General features: G+C 53.3%; 5 protein-coding genes across 5 annotated transcripts; 4 read left to right on the plus strand and 1 right to left on the minus strand.

Moving 5' to 3' along the window:
* Positions 1-591: 591 nt before the first annotated feature.
* Positions 592-2,346, plus strand: MAL2-2 (Alpha-glucosidase; the record flags this gene model as incomplete). The annotated part of the gene is made up of 1 exon (XM_032034602.1): positions 592-2,346. One exon carries the CDS (start codon positions 592-594, stop codon positions 2,344-2,346), a length of 1,755 nt encoding a protein of 584 aa, XP_031886257.1.
* Positions 2,347-9,105: 6,759 nt separating this feature from the next.
* On the plus strand, positions 9,106-9,462 carry CGGC5_v001531 (uncharacterized protein; the record flags this gene model as incomplete). Its single annotated transcript, XM_032034603.1, has 1 exon — positions 9,106-9,462. One exon carries the CDS (start codon positions 9,106-9,108, stop codon positions 9,460-9,462), a length of 357 nt encoding a protein of 118 aa, XP_031886256.1.
* A 3,610-nt stretch (positions 9,463-13,072) lies between these two features.
* Positions 13,073-13,462, plus strand: CGGC5_v001532 (uncharacterized protein; the record flags this gene model as incomplete). The annotated part of the gene is made up of 1 exon (XM_032034604.1): positions 13,073-13,462. One exon carries the CDS (start codon positions 13,073-13,075, stop codon positions 13,460-13,462), a length of 390 nt encoding a protein of 129 aa, XP_031886255.1.
* Positions 13,463-15,753: 2,291 nt separating this feature from the next.
* On the minus strand, positions 15,754-17,714 carry CGGC5_v001533 (uncharacterized protein; the record flags this gene model as incomplete). The annotated part of the gene is made up of 2 exons (XM_032034605.1): positions 15,754-17,582; positions 17,636-17,714. The coding sequence occupies 2 exons, from the start codon at positions 17,712-17,714 to the stop codon at positions 15,754-15,756; spliced, it is 1,908 nt and encodes a 635-aa protein (XP_031886254.1).
* A 2,480-nt stretch (positions 17,715-20,194) lies between these two features.
* fl-0 (Conidial development protein fluffy) lies at positions 20,195-22,343 on the plus strand (the record flags this gene model as incomplete). The annotated part of the gene is made up of 4 exons (XM_032034606.1): positions 20,195-20,317; positions 20,450-21,406; positions 21,463-21,743; positions 21,797-22,343. 4 exons carry the CDS (start codon positions 20,195-20,197, stop codon positions 22,341-22,343), a joined length of 1,908 nt encoding a protein of 635 aa, XP_031886253.1.
* Between the last annotated feature and the right edge of the window lie 1,492 nt (positions 22,344-23,835).

A 23,835-nucleotide genomic window follows, 5' to 3' on the forward strand; every position in this document is an offset into this window, starting at 1 on the left:
CATTTGGCCGTCCCTCCTCCCCCGCGGGCCCTGACAGGCTTCTTAGCACACCTTGGGTAGGTTCCATGCTTGTTGATGGGCGCTGCAGCTGCTGCCCTTGCCCTGCGGTGGGCAGCACACCGCACCAAGCACCGTCCACCCGGCGCCACCACCCACCTCCATACCTTGCACTACCGCAGTACACTACACAACCACGCAGCGTGCGTTCCTTTAGCCCAGTGAGGCGATTGCCGCATCCGGCGCTTGCATGCACCAGCCTGCGATCGAGTGGACGATCATCCCGCTCCGAGCCCACTTACGACGTTTCGTGTCCTCCCGCTCTCCAGTGTGTGTGTGCGTGGTGTCTTGCAGAACCGGGGGAGCTTTGGGGGCTAATTATTTAGATTGGCGCGGCCGGTATGGGGAACTTCAGCTATTTAAGACCACCAAGCTCCAGGACATAGCTCCTCGCATGCTCTCTCTCCCCCCAGTCCCCGTTCTGATAGCTAGCATTCTGTCGTCGTTAGCTGCCGCGTCGTATTCTGTCATCTTTTCCCCGTCTTATACCTCAATCGATTCGCATCAGCAGCAGCAGCAGCTTGATTGTTCGAAATGGGCTCGGTCACAACCGGCAAGGCCGATAGGGCCTGGTGGAAGGATGCCGTCATCTATCAGATCTACCCGGCCAGCTTCAAGGACGCCAACGGAGACGGACTGGGAGACGTCCCGGGAATCATCAGCAAGGTTGACTATCTGAAGGACCTAGGTGTCGATGTGGTGTGGGTATCGCCCATGTACGCCAGTCCGCAGGTCGATATGGGCTACGATATCTCCGATTACCAAGACGTCCACCGACCATATGGCACTGTTCGCGACATGGAGGTCTTGATCGAGGAGTGCCATAAGAGGGGGATGAAGCTGATTCTGGATCTGGTGGTCAACCATACTTCTGACGAGCATGCGTGGTTCAAAGAGTCCCGGTCGTCGAAAGATAATCCCAAGCGGGACTGGTATATCTGGCGACCTCCTCGCTATGCCGAGGATGGCACGCGGCTGCCCCCAACTAATTGGCGAAGCCACTTCAGCGGCAGCACCTGGGAGTGGGATGAGGGAACGGGCGAGTACTACCTCCATCTCTTCGCCAAAGAGCAGCCCGACCTGAACTGGGAGAATCCCGAGACCCGCGAAGCCATCTATGAAAACGCCATGCGCTTCTGGCTGGACAAAGGCGTCGACGGCTTCCGCATCGACACGGTCAACATGTACAGCAAGGGTGTCGAGTACAGAGACGCCCCCATCATCAACAAGAACGCCTTTGAGCAGCCGGCCTTCATGATCTACTGCAACGGCCCCAGGATACACGAGTTCCTGCGCGAGATGAACAACAAGGTGCTCAACCACTACGACACCGTCACCGTCGGCGAGCTCCCGCACACCCCGGACCCGCAGCACGTCCTCAGATACGTCAGCGCCGGCGACAGGCAGCTCGACATGGTCTTCCAGTTCGACATTGTCGACGTCGGCCAGGGCAAGAGCTACAAGTACCAGGGCGTCGACTGGAAGCTGCCGGAGATGAAGAACATCGTCGCCAAGTGGCAGCAGTTCATCGAGGGCACCGACGGTTGGACGACGGCCTTCTGCGAGAACCACGACCAGGGCCGCTCCGTGTCGCGGTTCGCGAGCGACGCGCCCGAGTGGAGGGAGCTGTCGGCCAAGATGCTGGCGCTGATGATGTGCTCGATGACGGGCACCCTGTTCGTGTATCAGGGGCAGGAGATCGGCATGATCAACGTGCCGCGCGACTGGCCTATTGAGGACTACAAGGACATTGAGAGCCAGAACTACTACAACGACATCAAGCGGGAGCACGGCGAGGGCAGCAAGTTCTTGGAGTACGTCATGGACAGCATCAACAAGATGGGCCGCGACAACGCGCGCATCCCGATGCAGTGGGACGACTCGCCGTACGCGGGCTTCACGGACAACAAAGACGGCGCGTGGATGCGGGTGCACGAGCTGTACCCTGAGATCAACGTCGCGAAGCAGGAGAAGGAGCCCGGTTCCGTGCTGAACTTTTGGAGGGCGATGTTGAAGCTGCGCAAGGAGGAGGGCGACTTGCTTACACATGGTGCGTTTGAGTTGTTCGATGAGGAGAACGAAAAGACTTTTGTATACAAGAAGACGAGAGATGGAAGGGCTGCCGTTGTTGCGCTGAACTTCACGAGCGAAGAGCAAGAGGTTAAGATTCCTGGAGAGGATTTGAAACTCAGAGTCGGAAACTATGACGATGTAAAAGATAGAGTTGCTGCTGAGGGAGACAAGAAGGTGTTGAGGCCATGGGAGGCGAGGTTGTATTTGCAGGGTTAAGATATACGTCAGACGATTTGACGATGCGTAGCGCGCCTACCATCATGTAGTTAGTCCATTGGGCAGAGATTAGCGAAGAATAGTCATCACCCTTATAGCCATCAATATCAGCAACGAAATGACAGTAGTGTCTGCTACTTTACGAGTACACCCTGACATACGAGCTTGCATGAAGGATTTATGAGACTGACAGTAGATGTGGCCTGGAAAAGGTTTGATCGAACAAACACCACGCTGGAAGCTCTCCGGAGGCGCAACCGCCCTGATTAGTCCACCGAGTGTGTTCCGTCACCGGGACGGTGCACCTCCGCTTAAGCGGAGTTGTTGGGATGTTTCCGACCTCCGTTCAACTGCAGAAAGTCACCAGCTTTTTACTGAAACCATAGACGTCACATATAGGGAGTACATCAGGCTTTATTGCGGTGTCGAAAGGGAGCAATGAAGCCTGTCAGGTTGTATCATCCACATACTACTGCAGCTTGTAACTTGAATCCAAAGTTCTAGCAAGGCACACTGGGAAAACAGCATACAAGATAACTTCCGATTACTGCCTCATGTGACTGAAAAGTCCTCTGATTTTATTCCACATTGGTGCGTTAGCCAGGACAGGATAAGATTGCTGAGCTGGATTCGGGCGTTTATGCGTATTACTATGACGCATGTGGCCTCCATATATGTATCGAGGATCAGGTGCTGGGGGAACGCACTGCACTGAAGACAATGTCCCGTCCGTGGAAACCGATAAGCTAAGGCGAGACAAAACGTCTTGAGAAGAAGAGTGACAAGTCCAACAGAGATAGGGAGGTACTGTGCGTGACGGCCGCTGCATCTCGAGGTTAATCGAAGGTAAGATAAGACGACAACGGCCATGATCAGCACTGGGCCAAATTCTCGTTCCCGAAGCCGCCGACAAATGGTGCGGTCCTTCTGTTGTGGGTCTTGGCCTCCAGGGGAGTATGAAGATGTATGCGGAACGGCATGTGCGGTCATCTGAACCTTTCTCGGCCCAGTCTGCGGCGTTGGAATGCCGTATAGTTCGTAGGGATTTCGTTGGATTTCGTTGGCTTCCTTAGGAGTACTCAGGTCAGAATGCACACAGCACTGGATACATTTAGCTGGCCATCCCTTGGTGTCTTTGCCAAGAATATTCTTGCAGATATCCCCATTTGGTCTTGATGCTCGACCATCCCGACACGAACGCCTGGCACTGGGCTTTCACCTCGCCTGTGGAGCCCAACTTGCACATTGACTTGAACCGAGGGATCTTTTTTGGTTTTCTCCCACCACATCCATATCACTTGTGAGACTATGATGAGGAGCCTGAGTTTGCTGGTAACTTGCGTTGATAACTCCTCATGCATTTGGGTGTTAACTGATTGGCTGAGAAACCTGGTTCCTCCAAGACGGTCTAGCGGTCAAGTACGTATGTAGTAATTGGGCTGTAAATGCGTGTCCCTAATACAGCCTAGCGGGGACAGCAAGAAGGAAGACGACCCCAGCCCAGCTAACCCCAGCATCCTTGTCCACACTCCGTCGGCTCATCCTCAGCCATGTCAGGCAGGTAGTCCTCCACTTAGTGTCGTAGTCTGGAGGACATTTAAAGTCACAATTGCTCTCCACGTCCGGCAGTCCGATTTCAGTTTTCGTCCTTCATAAGAGATAGTGCTCAGATCAAACTTTTGACCGTTTCCACCCTGATTGTCTATACTTGGGAAACATCAACGGGGCAACATTGCTCATATACAGACAACATAGTTTACACCAGCAGCCCTTTTCACGACATGAATAGCACCCCGCCTCCCGCATCTGCCTGTAAGTGCCAGGAAGCTAGTTGCCGCTCATCTCGTTTCGCCACACGTTCCAACCTTCTACGGCACATTAGGTCCAGGCACGGTCCTAAAGTTCGAATGCCTTGCGGAGAAGAACGATCGAATCATGCATCCAACAACAAACGTCATCAAAGCAGCTGCAAGACGTGCAAAGCCATTAAAGCTCAGATGAATGGAAGCGACCTTGTTCAAAACGAGCACAATGATATCTCGCTGGGATCGGTAGCATCTCACGAATCACACACTGCAGCACCGTCTCAAAACGCCGGCGAAGTGTTTTCACAGCCCTTCGACATGTCCTGGACTGAAGAGGACCTAGATCGCTTTCTTCAAGACGGCTGGTGATTGCGAAGGGCACCTGATGTTGGATCTTGATTCGAAATGTGGAAATGGCAATCGAAACATGCATTTCTTGACGTACATGAGCCCTCAGATGAGCCAGCGGAGGAGAGAAAGCACAGGCTGTATCAACTTGCATCACTTCATACCCGCATTCAATGAAATAGCGTGAGGTGAGGACTTCAGGCCCTTTCGAGCTATCAACTTCTCAATAAACAAGCTTGATATAGTTACTTGAAGAGCTGGTTTCTGTGATCCTTATTCACCGTTAACGGTCCAAGGACTCCTCGGTCATACCGATCGGCGCTCTGGCCGAAGTGGGGACTTATTGCACCGATGAATGGGGCCGTGCCATCGGCATCGGTCCAGGCCGCTTCTTCTCCAAAGCCGTACCGAGGCTAAATGGCCCGGGGCAGATTTCAACGCCGTCCGGGTTTTCAATGAAAATACAATCCAATTCGCGCTCATGTGTGTGGAACTTTCGGGGCACGTCTGAGACCTGTTGGACGTCAACACCCTTCTCAAGCTTCCAAAAGGGAGCAACATGCGTGGGGAAATGATTTCAGGTATTTTGGAACTAGGTACACAAGACAGTCGTTCTGTGCCTGACTCAAGGGAGAGCATCAGCATGTCAGGCATCCGCTCGTTTGTATGGGGCCGCCAAATTCAAGTGTACCACGTTCCGTGACGCCAACCGACCGACAGCATCAACTCTTAACAGAAGGCAGGCAATCGATAGTCAATTTCAATACTGAGACTGCCGATCATGGAGATTGGACTCGAAATTTGAAAGGACGTCAGACGAGTTAGTTTCCACAGATGAGGTCTGAAAAAGCTCGCTCGCTTTTGGGGTTTCCTTTCAATAGAGTAGCACGCAAAGCTTATGTGCTCGATCAGGCGCTATTAATACAGTACCCATTTTTTACCCGCGCCAACATGGCCGAACGAGAAAACACCGTGAAGAAATAATATCATGGGTAAAATGGTTGTCGGAGGCTGCGGTGGATCGTTTGTAAAATGGCATGCTTGTGCCTTCTGCCAAGGATCTGCAAGTTCATCATGGATTTGCTTTTTAAACCGCGAGGATCCCGGTGGATGCAAACTTGAGGTGCGAACGTAAAGACGAGAGAGAGCGCTATGTAGCAGCGCGCGATTCTGAATTGTGCAAGCATTGCAGCATTGCAACGACGCAGGATATGGATCGACGCAAAAAGTCGGACACCGCAGAAAAAGTGCCATCGCAGAAAAAGTGCCATCGCAGAAAAAGTGCCATCGCAGAAAAAGTGCCATCGCAGAAAAAGTGCCATCGCAGAAAATGGACGTGGAAACCTGACAGGCAGTGAGAAGGCTTGTCGCTTACGTCCAGCAGCGCCTTTTCATTACTCGCAAGCCACCGTTAGGTCTTGGCCTGGTCGCGGGACCCACAGGCAAGGGTGTACCGACTTGAGACTCCTCAGTCTTGCGCCCACGAATCACCGCGGCCGGGAATACGGACCCACTGGCCAGACGTACCACCCATTCCGGCTTCGATGAAGACCTCTGGGACTTAAGACTCCTCAGTCTTGCGCCCACGTATATTACCAGTAGAAGCGTGTTCATGAGTTGGAGTTTCGACCTTTGCATGTAAATATCGTTAACTTGAGAACCGAAATTTGTTTCTACTTGTAGAAACCCCAAGCAGCAAGTCAGGGCCAAACGCAGCACTACACGCTTACAAGCCCATCGCTAAAGTCCAATTCCACTCGCACACCATGGGCAGCTCTCGTTCCGCCACATCACCCTTCAAGTGTCCTCAACCCAGCTGTCACTCAACCTCTTACAGCACAAGATCCAATCTTTCTAGACATATAAGATCCAAACATGGCCCAAAAGCTCGGATGGCCTGTGGAGAAGAGCGCGCGAACCACACGTCCAACAAAAAACGACATGAACGCAATTGCAAGAAATGCAAGCTCATTGCAACGCAGGGAGGCAAAATTGCCTCTACTTCTGGACACGACCATGAATCGCCTTCAGACTTAGTAGCAGCCTCGGTGTCGGGCTCTGCTGTGCTCTCTTACAACAATGAGCTAGACGATGAACTCTTGGATGTGCTCCTCTGGACTGATGAGAACTTTAAGTACACCACCTATTGAAGAAGTTCGTATCGGTAATTAGCAACGGGTACATGATTACTAATATAATTGGTAGATGAGATCAATCAAAACGCACGTTCGACCGAGTCAAAAGTTGGGGGAAGATATTCAGATTCTGTTGGGTTTGCGCGATGAGGGGAAGGATGGCGACGAATTTGAGGACGAAGACGGTGATCTTGTTGACATATGTGTAGGGCATGGAGTTCATGCAGGCGGAATGACCTGGTACAAACTCTATTTAACTGTCCTCAATTAAGCCACGGCACTGGAATAAAATATACCATGACTTAGGAATGTCGAGACAAATATTAGGATCTCCCCATGAATAGAAGATCAAACCGGGATCCACCCAATAAATCACGGAACTCCGTGCGCCGGCCCGGCACGAAGTGGACCCCCGATTTTTCGGCGCGGTGCTCACCGTTCAAGTGGGGTCATCGGAGTTTGTCTAAGCTCTATTTAACCCCAGAATGTCTCTCGAAAGCCCCTGCAATAGTGACACGCGCGTGCACGACAGAATGGCTGTTCGAGGAGGAACTTTAGAACTGTGCTAGGATATAGTGTTTCTGCGGGCTTGTTGAATTTTGGTGAATTAAAGTCCTCTGATGAAGTCTAAAGAGATTCAAAACACTGGCTCCGGAGGCCTGCAATTAGCAATCAGTAGTAAGTAGTAAGTAAGCATTGCCATGAGCACAAGCACCTCGGGTGCTAGATGACAAATAAGTTATCAGCAACGTCGACATCATCACAGGAAATTGCAGACGAAGACCATTTTTGCGCTGATCCTGCGTTGGTTCTAACATCAATCTGTGATTTCTGGAGAACCTGGTAAGTCTTGTGGCGGTTCAAATAAGCTCGTTCGCTTACTTAACTACAATGATGCTGTTGGCGTTCCACGGCGATCCCGCTAGCTAGTTAGGGCCTCCATGGATTAGCAATCGTACCGAGATGCCTTACAGATGAACCACCAAGCCGGATATGAGGATGCTCAAGTCTCGGGCATCCGAGGCCATCCTGGGAAGCTAATTTGGTCCAGAGTGATGCCTTCAGGATGTAGACGTGGGAAATCAGCCACAGAGGTATTTCAAGTGGTATTGGGTATACTGAATCATGCTCCATTTCCGTTCATTCCCCCTCACACACAGTTGCCTTTGATCGGCCTCCATGGCCACATCCATTGCTCCTCATCAGTCTGTTGACCGCTTTCAGGGAACACATCCATGGGGAAATGATCGCCTATGACTGACCAGATGGATGTGCGGGTGAACTTATTGGTAGAGGTGACTCCCAAAGGATAACGGGAAGGGCTGCGCGAGGCAGGTACTTCCTCTCTTGTGCTTTTCGGGAGTGTGGGACGTAAGCACCTCCCGTTGTGAGACTTTTTGGGATCTGGGAGCCAGCTCCCACTGGGAGCTTTTTTTGGCCTTTGCAGTGTACCTTCCACCAGGGGTTACAGGCGGCGGAGCCCCTGACCTGCCCGCCAAGATGCCAACACCCAGGGCTGCGAGCCGCCCAGCTCAGTGATCCGTTTTCCCGCTAGCGAGTCTGATCCTTGCTATATTTAATACGCAATCTTAATACTACTTGGAGGAGACCTGGAATGGAATTGTAGGGTCTATGTGACGCTTTCTTTTTCCATCTTCCAATTGAGAAAAAACGTTCGAAGAACGATCAAGTGGAATGATGCCGACTGGATACGAGTGCTCCCAATCATTCTTATACATTCGAAGTCATATCAGAGAGTGTTGCCAGCCAAATGAACCTATGGATAGATAACTTCGTCACCTTTCAACCCCCGCCGCCATAGGCAAGCTCGCTACGCCAATCCCCGGTGGAACAGATCGTCGAGCCAGACCGTCGGACACCGCGTCAGGTACGGGAGCGTGAGATCGTTGGTGATAACCTTTAAAGTGTTTGGTGGGGACAAAAGGCCGGCAGCTGTGACCTGCCAATCATGCATCCCGCGGAACTTCAGGAGGGGCCGGCCGGGCTGCCCGATCCCCTGTCGAACCATTCCATCGGCGTCATATGGGTACCGGCGAGGGTTCGTGGCAGGCCTGCTGAAGCTAGCCATCTCTGTCGACGAGGCATGAGAATCGTTCCTTCCATCCGGCTGTGGAAACCTTGACGACGAAGACGGCTTTTTGTCACCTGGAGGGAACGTGTTTCAGACCTGATGTGGTTCTGGGTCGGCCAGCCCTTGACATAGGGGGTTGGATCATTGATTAGCGGGGAGCCCAAAAGACACCACGAAGATCACAGCCATATGTACCGAGTGTCAAACGCATGAGTATAAAGGGGTCTACTGACGCAAGATCATTCTAAGGTCTTGAACTGCAGGACTACATCTCATCGAACAACTATCTCCCTCTTGCCCCCCATAGCGTTCGTCACACCCTCCTTTCAGCCTTCAATTATCTCCTGTCAAGATCCAAGTCGACATCTACCGTTTAAGCATGGTCTCTCAAACCTCTCACGAAGTTTGTGACCGATGCTCGTGGCGGCCTGTGCCTGGCATTCGAAGATCTCTACGAGTTCACAATGCCAGCCACCACCGTCAGGGGTTGGAGATGAAGCCCAACCAGCCTCCGCACAACCGAGCCAACGGAGCCGGAGTTGGCGGGTCAGTCAATAGCGGCCTCGAAGGGTTGAATGAACAGCCTGAGGTCATCAATGAGAGCATTGAGGAAGCCAGCGATGAGAGCAACCGAAGCACCCCCGAAACAGAGGCGGGTGCTGGCATGGCTTCTGATGTTGGCCGCAGCTACCAGAACAACTTCTACAACAGCATTGTGTACAACATCAACATGTAATCCCGCCTTTATTCCGTCACTCTGAGGGTATTGCGGATGGACGAGCACGTTGATATAAATGCGGAGTCACGATGGAGTCTTGAATTGGATAGAGTGCAGGGCGTAAGGAATAGGGAAGACAGTTACCAAAATAGGGAAGGTTGAAATTGGGGGCAATAAATGCAGAGGACATGGACATGAACGGACAACAACTGAGACGCTTTCACTTCTACTCTTCTCAACCGGAAGAAGTATTTCAATAATACATTACATTAGAACATCAAACGTGTGGCAGAACAAGACTTTCCTGCCCAATGTGAGTGTTAAATCACGGTTTCCCAAGCCCACCTCAAATGCAAATTCGCTTTGGTCCGGCCTCTCAACAAGAACGCGCGGGAACAGTGCTCAAGTCTATTCTTTACAAATATCCTCTACGCAGACAGTGCCTGATGGGTCATGCCCTCCGCTCATGAGACAAACAGACTCCGACAAATGAATATTTCACCGCCTATTCGAGATCCAAGAGATCTGGCAAAATTATGAGAGCCTGCGCTACAAGGGTAGCGTACGTGGCGCCATCGTCGCCGGTCGTTATTACAGGGTCCAGGGATGCTTGTCTGCATCCCATTTCTGACGCAAGAGTAACCGCCGGAAATCTTGATCAGGGCGGTCCAAAACTGCACATCATTGAGGAGTGGTAGGTGGAGTCAACGGTGTTCGGCCTAGCAGGTATTTGAAAAGACGTCTACCACTGTGAGGAGAGACCGCAGTTCTTCATTGCAATAAGCAATGTGGTAGACCCCCCCCTAATGACGAGGAAAAAGTGTAAAAAGTCGGAGCCGGAAGCCGCTCTTGGCCGGACTGGGTGGCATTCAAGCAAGTGTCAATAGGGGGCGGGAGGCCAAAAACGCGGCCGCTCCAACAGAAGCAAGAAAAATTTTCATTCTGTAATCTTCCACAGGTCATTTTGGCTTTCGGTGCCTTCGGGGAGAACGCCTTGAGTTGGACTCAGCCAGGACCCCTGTCAGGTACCAACAGCACTGCGTACGCCTATCTAAGTACGACAGGACGTGATTTTGAGAGCCCTCAAGTCGCCCAGGTTGACTCAGAATGCAGGGTATACGTGCGCTGTTGGTTGCCTTCCCTTCAAGTACCCTGGCATCTTTGTACACACCGTGAATCGCGGAGGCAACAGTACTCCAGGGTCTCACGGGGATTCATCTCCCCGCAACGACTATGCCAATCCGACGAAAAGAAGGGAATTCGAAGGCATCGAACCGTCTGGCTTGTGACTGTTGGCCGACATTCTGGCTGAGGATACGACCAAGAATTCGAATGCAACATGATTACCATCTCACAAAATGTGATCGGTTGGAAGCCACTGTAATCCGTCACAAGTTCAGTTGCAATGTCATTATTCACCCTGCATGTATTAGCCCTCTTCTTCGTGCCGCACGACTGTGAGCCGTTCAAGTCAGGGGCCGATAGCACCTCACAGACAGTGCCATTGGGTACACCTTCCAGCAAATCTTGAACACAGACCGCTTGATGGTGCTATGAGACCACCTTGGAAGATTCACAAAGTACGAAAGGGGGGTCGGTGATTGGTGAGATACGTGCATACCACTGGGTGCATACCTCTAGAACAGCAGATTAAGACCGGAATAACTGCCAACTGTCTATCAGAATGAGGCGAGCGGCAAGGCAAAAGTGGACATCAGTTGGTAATAACGGCCGCGCAGCTCATGCCCCCCTGCTTTGGGTGTCACATCCTCACCAAGGACGGATGTATGGATGGGGCTACGTTGAGATAACACGAGGTACGGGGAATGAGAAAAGGAAAGAAAGAATGACGGATCGGTTCCTACATCAAGGTGCATTCACGAAAAGCGAATGCCAAGTGGCTGAAACCTGTCACCACTGTCAATCCTGACAGGAAACCGGTTGGTTCACGGTTCTTATCCAGCTCCAGCCTTCTCCTTGTGAGGTTGTGTTCTCCGAGACAGGCGTGCGAGAACCTGTCAATCCTTTCCCCAGGTCTCATCTCGAAACGGCTAGCCATGCAACGGTGCGAACCAGTCTCTCTAGTCGGCAAAATCCGAGATTGAACGATTCCACGTCTGCCATGCCCGCCCAAGGTGACTGATGCTGCAGCCCCGACGCCACGTCGGAGTCGGTTGCCAGAACACGAGGCGACAGTTGGTATCTGACCGTCTTGGGCATGAAATCGAGAAAAATTTACCAAGCTCGGTCAGGAAAATCTGCGAATTGATTCTCCTTATGCTTTGACGGTCGTTCATCGCGAATTCGCGAGAGATATGTCGATGCTGATTGCCGAAAGAATCCACCTCCAGACAGGTGGAAACTCGGGGGCGAGACAGTTCAGATGCCTTGAAAGGGCGTGTGAAAGATACGAAGTGGAAGGGGGAATGGTGAGAGAATGGGTGGGAGAACAGGTGGGATGATGGATAGATGGATAGGTGGGATGATGGATAGATGGATAGGTGGGATGATGGATAGATGGAAAGATGGGATGATGGATAGATGGATAGATGGGAGGATGGATGGATGGATGGATGGATGGATGAGAGGATGGATGAATATATATAGAGGACTGTCAAGGTCGGGTCCTGGAGTTTACGGCCATAAATGCACTCCGGTCCAACACAAGGCATCCGGGCATGGAAGGCTGCCGCTGCCATTGGGTATCGTGTGAGGTGCAGGAGAAAGTACATATGTCACTCTCGCATCATGACCAATGGTAGGACCAATTCAAAGAAATTTCTGATACACCATGGATGCTTTTTCCATGCTCACCTCGATTTTCATCTACTGCTTCTCAGACCCCATATTTGACAACCCGGGAGCAGGCGGAATGCAACATAGAACTCTTGCCCGCATGAACAGGAGGACACACCCGGCATTAGTGGAAGATATCAATTTGATCGGTGCCTTGTGGTTGGTCAAGGAGCAGGCGCAAATTGATTTGTGACAACATGGGAAGGCTAGGTCAGCTAAGAAGAAAGGAGCTAAACCACAGTCTCGGTACATTAACTTTCATTTGACAGCGTTTGCGTCGGAAAACACCTTCGCATGTCGTCTTCTCTTCCAGCTAGAGTGAGAATCGGATACTCGAAACAGGATAGCCAACCCACTACTTCCTAGTATCAGGTGGGTTATATGCAGCAATGACTGACCCCAGAATGTAACCTTTGATGTATTTTGAAGTTGCGTTGGAAAAAGAAAGGAGGAGCAGTATCGAACGTTTGGTGTATTCTTGCCCAATGAGTCTTGACCTTGCAGGTTCAACGGTGTGGATTGCAAGGCAACCGGGTGTATGTGCTCTTCACGCATATCCAACCAAGGAACAGATTACACCGGACAAGATCAACTGACAGGGTGTTTTACCGTGAGATCTCATCGCGAAGCTGGAGAGATCGCGTGCTTGTTTTTCGAGTATAAATAAGACGGCGCGCCCTCTCGATGCCTCCTGAATAAAACCAGAGATCTAAAGCTGTCAAGTATTTCGGTGCAGCCTCATAAACCCCTTTCCAAGCATCATCGCCGTCTGAACCAAGCATACCCGTCTGCTTCAATGTCTCAGCCGGCCAGTACAATGCGGCGGTCCAACATGTGCTCCCACCCGAGCTGCCCCTGGGTGCTCGACTCCGACGAACACAATCTTCGCGCCCACATCCCTGAAGCTCACGGAGAAACAATGAACCTGCCTTGCTGCGGGAAGGTTATGGGAAAGAACAACGACGACGACATCCGGCGCCACGAAGAAGACTGCGCCTCCTCAGCAGGCCCGGCAGAGCAGTCTCAGGCTAGCAGCTCCGCGCCCGCTACCAACAGCCGAAGCGCCGCTGCTACGCCTCTGGCAGAGGCTGAAGACCACCATGGCAGCGAGTCTTCCAGTGAGGCTGGGAGTGTGGACGACGGCGACCCTCAGGGGTTGATCCACATCAACATTTCCATCGAATGCTGCGGTGCTCACCGCCGGAAGAACGCTTCGGCTTAGAATATCCCCGGAGACGTTGCGTCGCAAGAGGTCTTGTGGCGAGAGAAGATGTGTGATGTAGAGTAAGGATAGGTCGGGAAGTACATGGTACTGATTGTGAGACCGGTGCTGTGTTTTGAAGGGCGAGGAGGAAAGGGGAAATTGTAAGCTAGGAAGCAACGAGAAAAGGGGCGAAGCGCTTGATATTTTGATGGTCCGTTCTTTCAATCGGAAAAGCAGTAAAGCAAAAACATAGATAGGATTTCAATTCATAACGTCCCGCCATATCTTTTATCATTGTCGAGCACCCGAGGGTAATGAGCAGACTTCCCACGACTTCCAGAGACATGATCTCACTGAGCGTATACGTGAAGGCGGTATAGTATGGAATCCTCGAGGGAAGGAGTAGTAACGTCATGGACGACCATACGGAACCTCAAGGAAAGGCAAACTTGAGCAGAAGTGGTGATGGTGAGGGCTGGTCGTGTGAGAGGCAGGCGGCAAGATGAACAAGGGGAAAGAAGAAACGCAAGGGGCACAGCAGATCAACTCCCGCCTCGCATTCTGATCACGTACTTTTCTCAGCACAATAGGCGCCGCAGGCGAACCAGTACAGAGACAGCTGCTAAAGTGTTGCCCCCGAGCAAAGCTCAGCCTGTCTACGCTAGCTCTGCTACGAGCCACAGCGCCTGGGAGCAACCGCGAACCACCGCCTGGACAAGGGGGAGGATGAACCCCATTTGCAGACTGCTTTGGTGAAGGCTGCTCGGGCCATATCTTGACCACCACCAGGATGCCAGTTGTGGGATGGCCGGGCAGACCATGGATGTGAGCTATCAGAGCAAGTACTTGCTCCGGGGCAGGCGTCCCGGCCCCTGATTGCGCTGATCCAAGCCGTTCGTGATGCCAATCATTTGTGATGATGATGCAGAGCTAAGATCAGGGAGGGGAAGAAGAAACGGCTGGAATTGCAAAAACTCCCGCCCCCGAGATTAGAAAGCATCCAGGACGGGTTCTATGCAGTTGCAAGCGTCCTAGCTCATGGCACGTTGACCCTCGTGATGCCTTTTCTTGGTGGTCTACCTCTAGCCCTCAAGGTCCAAGACGCCTTGCGCCGCAAATAGTCGAGGCCGGAAAGCCCATGAAAGCTAGTCAGCCTTATTGACCGCTCTTTCTATTTTGATCTTGCTTGGACGGTGCGAAGATGGCCGCACTGGGGAAGCTCTTCTTGAGCGGCCGCATGTTTTCCAGGCCTCCAGAGCAGTCGAGCGTACTGGCGTGCAGCGTTCGGCTGAGTTTGGCTGCCACATGGACCTGGGATCGACAATTCTTTCCACGGAGTGTTCAAAACAAGCACTCGGGTAACGAGAATACATCTATGCTTCGAGCCAACCGTTGCAAAGTGAAAGATAATCCAGCCCTTGAACGTAGGGCCGCGGGCCTTCGCCAAAAAGACCGACGGTATGCTGAGAGTACAGTCGCCACCGGTGGCCCGGATCTTCAAATTGGCTCCTGAACAGAGAATCTGAGCATATGGGGGTTGCTGAATTCAAAGTGTAAAAACCCGTCTCTTGGCCAGTAATGTCGGTTTCTGTGACCAAGAACAAGCTGGTCGGGTGACCGCGTGCTACCCCCTAGCTTGTCAGTTAAGCGCCGACGAACGACTCATGAAAATACACAGCATTCCAAGACCGACGGTATTCTAAAATGCAACCCGTTTTCTTGCTCTGATGGGGGTGGTCTTTCCTGTGCGGCCGGTCTGTTAACGAATGAAGACGGCTCAGGGGTTCCCATCATGAAACCAACAGATGACAGCATCCGTCCGAATTAGGAAACCGGTCACCGCCGAGTCTGCCTCGCCATCAAGAAGATTCTAGCAACTTTTTTTTGACGATGCCGAAGCGTTTTTGGCGATGCGTCTTGATGTGGGAGAGAAAATCGGCTGCCTCGTTGCCTAATGCTGCGCTTTTGCGCGCGCCGGGAAATGAAGTTATTGGGGGCCGCTGCGCCCCCCTTTTTCCCACCGCAAGAACGGCTTTCTCAGGCAGAGACGTCCGCCCGCGTCACAATGTCTCGAAAACTAGATTGGTATTGATCGTACGGAGGCCGGTGTTATCTGCACCTTTGAAAATTTTCTCCTCGCCCTGATTGGGCGACAGTGTCGACCGAACCACCGCCGTGTCGTTGTCTCGACCGCCGCCGTGTCGTGTGCAGTATCCTCCACGGCAAGTCAACCGACGGTAAGTAAGTGTTCCTTCGATGGATTATCGTGCTGCCGTTTGAGTCCTTCGTGCGTCGTGCCGTGACTAACTTCACACGCGTACCCCGCCTAGCTTCTTCACAACGTCCTCGTAAAACCGCATCGAAAGCTTCGCTGCGACCGGGTCATCAGTCTCGATCTCACCGTCCCCCAGTCCGAGCTGGTCTCCGCCAGCGATGCATTGCTTTGTCGCCTGTTCGAAAACCTCACCCAGACTCGCGCCGATCTCAGCCATCTCGTCGTCGACGAGCAGGCCATCCCTTACTCTCATCGCCAGACTCGGTTTGCGATAAATATCGAACCTCAGAACCTTGTCCACCGGCTTCCAGTGCGCCAGCTCGACGAAGAGAACGCCGAGGCTGTAGATGTCAAACGTCTTGCGGAAGCGTTCCCTCTCCGCCGGATTCATCAACTGCACCTGGGGATGCCGATACAGATTGTACTCGGCGTCGTCTCCGGGAATGTCCGTCGCTTCGTCGCTGCGAGCTGGACGCGAGTAGTCGAAGCCGGTCAGATAGGGCTTTGTGTAGTCGACTAGACCGGCTTTGGTCCGGAAAAAGACAATGTTGTGACTTCGCAGCCCCTTATGAAGCCAGTTCACGGCATGCAAGTACAACAGGCAACTGCTGATGGCGTGAGCTAGCCTGATCCGATCGGTCACGCGAGGCTTTCTCTCGTTTTCGAACAGGTCACGAAGTGACGAGGGGGCCAGCGACGCGTGTACATCGCCATCAAGGGGCCTTTCGAAAACGAGGCCCAGCTTCCGGTTCAAGCTGTCGTCATCATCGGCCGCGACAGGCTCTGATCCTGACATGTCGAAGAAGCCTAGACAGTGAAGTGTGCGAAACGCCTCGGGCTTGGGGCTGTGGTTCAGAAGAGCGGCGAGTTTGCCCACTCTGTCAATAATGACTTGCTTCGGGAGAGAATCGTCGGTGTTGGTCTGACGTTCGTATTCTTTCCATTCAATCCAGACTCTTTTGCTGACGCCGTCAGGACCACGAAGGGTTGCTTCACACCTGGGTTGATCCAAGTCCTCGTGGCCCTCGTCCAGATCGATCGCCTCCCGCTTCAGGACCAGCCGGTCTTGTTGACCAGGCTTTCCCAGCTCCAGCTGCATGGCCGTCGCATCATCAAGTTGCTGCTTTTCCGACTCCATCGACTCGTTGAAGGCCTTGAACTTTGCCAATCTGGATATCAGCTTCAAATCGTCGGAATTGGCCGCCCGTTGGTTCATGGACATGGTAGAGAGGTTCGGTGGGATGGTGGCGTCCAGCTTTACGTTTAAAGCCATGACAAGCCGCCCAAGGTCAGCTATGCGGTGATGTAGCTGCAAGACCCCTCGGTTCGTGTCCTGGACTGTATGATGGATTTCAACCTGCAGCCGAGCATCAAGGATATCGGTCATATTGTCATTGAGAGCTGAAAATCGTGATAGCAACAGCTCAAAGGCGGCCTTGTCGAACGAGACCCAGCTCCAGATGAGGAGGCCCTCTTTGGACTGCTCTTTGAGCTTTGACATGGCTCGCTTGATGAAATTACGCCGCTTTTCCGGCAAGGGAAAGTTGGCCGATGCGGCATCCTTCTCCGGGTTTTCAAGTACAGAATCCTGATCGGTGGCAGGCTTAAGTCTTTTGTTAGACCGTTGGTGCTCCTCAAACTCCTTGAAGAGATACTGGACTTGCACTAGAAGGTCGAGAACGGTAGTTCGATGCAAAATGAAGGTGTTGGACTCGAGAATCTTGTCTTTTTGGTTGTTGTCAAGATCCAGAAGTCCGGACGTCTCACTCCAAGCAAAGAGTCTTTGTTGCTCCATACGCAGCCTCAAGTTGAGAAACTTGCAGTCTTCGGGGAAGTTCCTTGCTGTTATGAGCAATTGTATGCCTGGGTCTTGTTAGCTGACTCGTTCTTTTGATAATAATTAGGGAGAGTATCACCTTGTACGCAGCTGGTGTAGACCTGAAGTCCAATGGATGCTACGCCAATGGCCAAACCCGCCGCGGAGACAGGGTCCATGGTGACTTCTGAGACCTGCTACGAGAGCGGTCAATCCTCTCCTCACAAATCGATGCGGATGTTGGCGCTGCTGTCGAACATGACACGAAAGGCAAGACGAGAGAAGCTCCCTGAGGCGCCGAGTTCTCTTCGAAATAGACTCATGTCTTGGATATCACGCCCTAGAAGGCTCACTAGAGTCGACCGATTGTGACATACCCCGCCCCTTTCTCGTCCCACGGCGATCCAGAGCCAGACATGGCCACTTGGCGCCAGCTGGGGCTAGACGGCGCTCGTATTCGCGGGCTTGGCTTGCTACTGAGCGAAGAGACAACAAGAGGGTGAACAAAAACGCTCGTCAAGATGGTAGCCAAGTCAGGTGACCAAAGCTGGAGTCAGATCGCCCTGCGATGGAGCATGTCTGCCGCGGCATGTCTGACCAAATTCGTCCTCTGCTCTGCACGAACGCGCTTAGTCGATCGGGCTTCCCTGCTGCATCATCATCATCAGCTTGATGACGGATCCGGGGGACACGAAAGGTACGTGTCACAAGAAGTGAGGTTGAATCAACCAACAATGGGCGTGACACGTGAAAGGTGAAGAACAGGCGTGGGGTGATGGGCCCCAAATGTGCATGAATGGCCGATGGGTTTGGTCTGTGCCCCGTCCGGCTGCTGCCGTGTTTCTCCCGGCCGAGTCCGGATTGTATGCGGAGATGGACCGATGGCCGGGTGGTGGGAATGGCTTCATGGCAAAGCGCATCCTACCAAGCTCAATCGGCGATAGCTATTTGTACCTGACAGGTGCGATGCCAATGTCGTGTCGTGTGTGTGCAGAGACCTGACAGGTCTGGGCGGTGATGACCGACAGCCGTGACAGCCGTTTCTTTCAGGCGAGATACGCAGCGGATAGGAAGGCGCGATGGCTCCCATGGACCGTGCTTTGAGCTGCCCCTGCTTACTTGAGCAAATTAACTCAGCTTGAGGTGGTTGGAGTTGCGAACCGATTCGCCCATTCGTTCTCTGAGTTTCGACTTCTTCGATGACTTGGGCCCGGGGCATCCCGACACCGTCACGCCTCCATTGTCATGCTTGGCCCGGTATGTCGCTTTGGATAGATCGCTTGGCGGTCTGATTGTCCGCTGGTGCTCAATGCCCTACACCATCAACTCACAGATGTCGAAACGACCTCTGCATTCAGGTTGACGCTGGCGATACTCGTACCGACCAATCACGCAAAGCCGTACGCAGCAAGGTTCCGCACAAGACGGTATTGAATTCGTCTTTTGTACATCTCTGCTCATGTAGCGTCCGACTTGCCGCGTGGCACCAAGGAACTCTAAAGCTGCTCACAATTGAGCGGGTGGAAACGCCCCGGCTGATTCCCTACCGACCTTGCGCTTTGGCCCGTTGTACGTTATGTATAGGGCTGAGGGAGGGGGGAATCGACTGCCATGCCAGGCCATACCCTTCGGCAACGCTTGTTTAGGACGCTCCGATATCCGTGGCTTCATCCTGGCATCGAGCACATGGACGCGCCTTCGATTACACCGGCCGAGAACCGTCGTCTGGTCTGCCCTTGCTATGCTATTGTCGATTAAGAGTCATTATCGGGCTCGGTCTTGGCAGGTGGCTGATAGCGACGTCGTCTTTCTTTATAGATCCATCATTGTATTAAAAGCATCGACCGCGTCTCATGCGAGACCATGATGGAGGTCTCTCGAGTCATCCTGTCAACGTTACGCCGTCGTCATCTTTGCCCGTTTGCTCGCTTAGGCTCTTCTTTCACCAGCTTAGACGCCGCTGTCCCCGAGATCGTTCTCCACTTCTCCCACAAGCCACGGCAGCTCCTCATCCCCGAGAGTCTCGGACCCTTGCTCACAAAGCTCGCATCACCAACACACCAACAACAACGACGACACCATCGGGCGCAAGCCACGTTGATAACACCCGGATCCGTCCCGCGGCAATCTTGACAAAGAAGGTCGCGGTATAGCTTGCGGCGCACGGCCAAACCTCAGCCACTCGGCTCATCTTGACACCATTGGTCGGCCCCTGTCCAGCGGTCCAGGGTGGAGGGGGTATTTGGACGGGTTCAGCCCATCATAACCGTGCACAGCAACTCAAGCTGTTTGCTTAGGTTGGATGTTTGGTACCGTGCCTACCTGTTCTGCAAAATTGAGGGGGCACGTATGAGGTGCTGTTAAATACTGTCTGCCTGGCCTGGACATACCCCAGCTCGAGCAACTTTTCCTCCTGCAACCACCCATCGCCAGTTCAGCTCAGCTCCGCTCCAAAGCAAAAGTCGCAACAACCCCGACTTCAATCACGGGCGAGCCCGATTCCGAATCGAGTCTGAACATTCCCGGTCGTCGGTTCCGACCCTGAAGGTCTGGTCTGCGGCAATCGGCCGTTCGATCCCCAATTTCAATGCAGAGTTCCTTGTCCCCCGAAGTCCCACCGCCTCCGGGCAGCGTCCACAGCAATGGGTCGCCGAACAACATGAGCATGGTCGCCGACTCCAACTCTCCCAGCGACCGCGACTCCCCCAACGCACCCTCCTCGGCGACCAGTACCCAGGGCCAAGCACCCGTCGTCGCTGTTCCTGCTGCATGTCTCGCATGTGTAAGTTCTAGTCCCCCTCTCTGCTCCCCGCTGGCCGAGTCATCCATTCGCATGTCGTCCATTGCGATTGGCGGAACAGTCTGTACCCCTTCGAACCAACCCTCGCTGACCCCAATCTTCCTTCTGCAACAGAGAGGCAAGCACCTCAAGTGTGATGGCCAGAACCCTTGCTCGCGATGCCAAAGCTCGCAGTCGGAATGCGTCTATGTCGCCTCCCGTCGAGGCTACAAGGGCCCGAGGAGGAACACTGCCGCTAATCCCAATAAGAGGGCGCGATCTTCGTCCCCCACATCTACCGTCGCTGGTGCTGTCGGCGACAGCTGCCCGATGCTTCTTGGCGCCAATGGCACCTCCGCCGCGATGCAGAACACAATGGCTCCGTTCAACCCCGGCGTCGTCCTCCCGGACACCCCGAGCACGACCTTTGGCGCAACGCCGAACCTGACGAATCTGCAACTATACCGATCCTTCGGTGCTGCGATTGGCTTCAATTCGAACCAATTGGCACTGAATCAACAGCAAAATGGAGTCCCTGCTCAAGTGCCCGTGCCGACCCTCGCAGAACGGTGTCTAGACTCATTCTACCACCATTTCCATGCCTCCCACCCATTCGCCCTCCCTAAAGAATGGCTTCTTCGTATAATGCGCGATACAAACGTGGAGCCTCTTTTGGCTGCCATTCGATGGGTTGGGTCCCTCTTTCTCGAAATCGGGCCCGCCCGCGCTGGCTTTTTGGATGAAGCACTCCGGCTTGTGCAGGATCCCACAACGACCAAGGACGGTTTCTTCGTGCAGGCTCTGATTCTCTTGATTGTCGCCCTGGATGGAGGTTGCCAACAAGAAAAAGCCCGGACTCTGCTGGGGGAAGCTGAGCGTATTGCCATTGAGCAGGGAATGAACACCAGAGAATATGCTACACAGTATGGCCGAGGCATCCCGATTCTGGAGGAGAGCTGGCGGAGGACATGGTGGGATTTGTTTGTGGTCGATGGCATGGTAGCTGGAGTTCATCGCCAAACGAACTTCCTCCTCTTTGACGTCCCAGCTGATGCTGCTTTGCCGTGCGAAGAGCACCAGTTCATGTCAGGGGTAAGTGATGTTTTCTGCGAATACTCACGAGTAAAGGCTGACAAGATATATTACAGAACATCCCCCCTTCAATGACTCTTGCGGAACTGGAGGACCAGGACTTCTCAGGAGAGGAGCGAGAATTTTCTTCCTTCTCCTACCGCGTTCTCGCTGGGCGAAACTTGGGCAAGTTCATGCGAGTTCCGCCCATCTTCGGCCCAGAGGACGAGAACTTGGCGCGGATCGAGGCACTCCTTACAAACTGGCGACTCCATTTGCCTTCGTCTAAGAAGGACGCGCTGAACCAGAAGCTTCAGTCTGACGAGATGATTTTCCAGGCAAACATGATGACCCATGCGTAAGCATACCAAGACCACCAGCAAGAGGCTCCAGTGACTAACCTACCCTCAGGACATCCATCATGCTGCATCAACCACACTCACAGCTCGATTCGTCGCCTGCGCGATCTGTCACGTCTTGTGCCCCGCACAGGCCGGTGCCATCCGGGGACTTGTTCAACTCCCACACCAACCACACCATCACCTCGGCTGGCGAAATCAGCAAAATGATCACGCACCGGGTGCCTCTGCTTTCACACACTCATTTCTTCACCTGCGTCGTCACGCTCTCATCCATCGTGCACCTGAGCAAGTGGGCATTGTTCTTCATCCCACACGACGATGACGAATTGCGACAACAGATCCGCTTAAACATTGGGGCTCTGAACAAGCTCTCGGCGGTCTGGAAGGCGGCAGAAAACGCCTCGGGGCAGGTCAAGGGGGTCGCACAGGAGATCTACCGCACAAAGAAGGCGTCGCAGATCAACCCATCTTACTGGCAGGGCTTCACGCAGGAGGAGGTGATGAACAGCATCGCTGCGGATGAGACCATCATGCACGACATTGAGACCGGGCTTGGGTCCATCCCGATGCCTAACCTCGACAGCCTCGAGCCTTGATTGTGGCGAAAGAGGGGCTTCGGCAGCACATTCAATTCTCGGCCGGTTCACCGAGACAGTACAAACCATCTCTTTCAACAGCAGCGATCAGGACGAATTACAGGGGCGCAATAGACGCGAAAAGGAGGGGTGGCACAATTTCTGTCATTTTCTTCTATATGTCATTTCTTTATGGATATACCAGCCCACACGGATGCGGGCTTGAAGCGGGCGCCTAGGACGTGGCTTGTGAGGCGAATCTCCATTCTTGGGACGACTCAGATACGGCGGTAACAACTCTGCTCAGATACTTCATCTTTGCTTAATATGACAAAAGGCCCCCCTGACGGGTGGCCACAGGCTTCATTTGTCAGTCTGTTTTGATTTGGACAACCTTGTTTCAGACCATCGCTGTGTTTTTCAATGATCTGATTAACTTCCCGGCCATCGAGACGTGGACGCCGACGGGAACTAGCTGTCGGGGAGCAGTCTCAGATGTGGAGGCGCCGCCGCGGCGCTCGATAGCTTCGCGAGAAACGAAACTAAATCTGGGGCCTTGATGGACCGGTTTTTGCCAAGCAGATGCCTGGCCAGATCGATGAAGCTCGTGCGAGCGCATCTCCCGGGCGTCCCCCACGTGGTGATCTGAGGATGTTCCCGTGGGCCACAATCCGGGGGATTGCTACGTACTACCTTGCAGCCTTACAGCAATGCAACCTACCCTTCAAAAGGCGGGTCACGATCTTGTCAAGAAGGCAGGTGACATGCCGCAGTGAACCCCTTCGTTGCATTAGCCGCATTTTCTGAATTTCAGCCGCAGTCCCATCTCCGAAGACGATTATTTGTCAAGCGTTCGCGATGTGAGAGGTGGTGATCATTCGGACGTCCCGAATAGGCTACTTTGGCACTGGCACTGCAGTCCAGTGCCGGCGTTGTACAACGGCAGCGCATCTTGGCGATCCCCGGGGTCCCCTAATATCCGCCAACAAAGCTAGCCCCGGTTCGCTCTTGCGAGGAACTTCGGTTCAGCTTCGCAAAATTCGGAAGGAAAAAAAAACACAATCACGGGCTGATTGAAGACGTCCCCGGCTGTTGATCCAATCTTCTATCTTACCGTTACATGTGCCGCAGCAGCGGGACGCCGCCTGGCCGGGAACCAGGGGTTTTGTATGTGGGTAAGCGGACACGGGGGCTGGGGCTGGGGCTGGTGGCCCGTGGGAGGTGCGGCGACCCTCTCGGCGTCCATCGCCACGATGTCGTCTGAACTTGCCCGCTCACCTCGGGGATCAAAAGGAACCTCACCCCACGCGCATTCCCGCCCACACAACATACACGGTCTTGAGTATTGGGTACCGTAGCCCACTCCAACGGACGCAATGGCAGGCTATCAATAACACTCCCCCTGCCGGATCTCGGCAGTGCCAATCACAGATGCAGAGGAAACAATGGGTGACATCGCTGCTGACGGTGCGGGCCATCGGGAGCCGCCCCCAAACCCTCGACATCCACCACC

This window comes from Colletotrichum fructicola (assembly GCF_000319635.2).
Source record: "Colletotrichum fructicola Nara gc5 chromosome Unknown KSG_Nara_v1_contig01, whole genome shotgun sequence".
In the NCBI taxonomy this organism is placed as follows: Eukaryota; Fungi; Ascomycota; class Sordariomycetes; order Glomerellales; family Glomerellaceae; genus Colletotrichum; species Colletotrichum fructicola.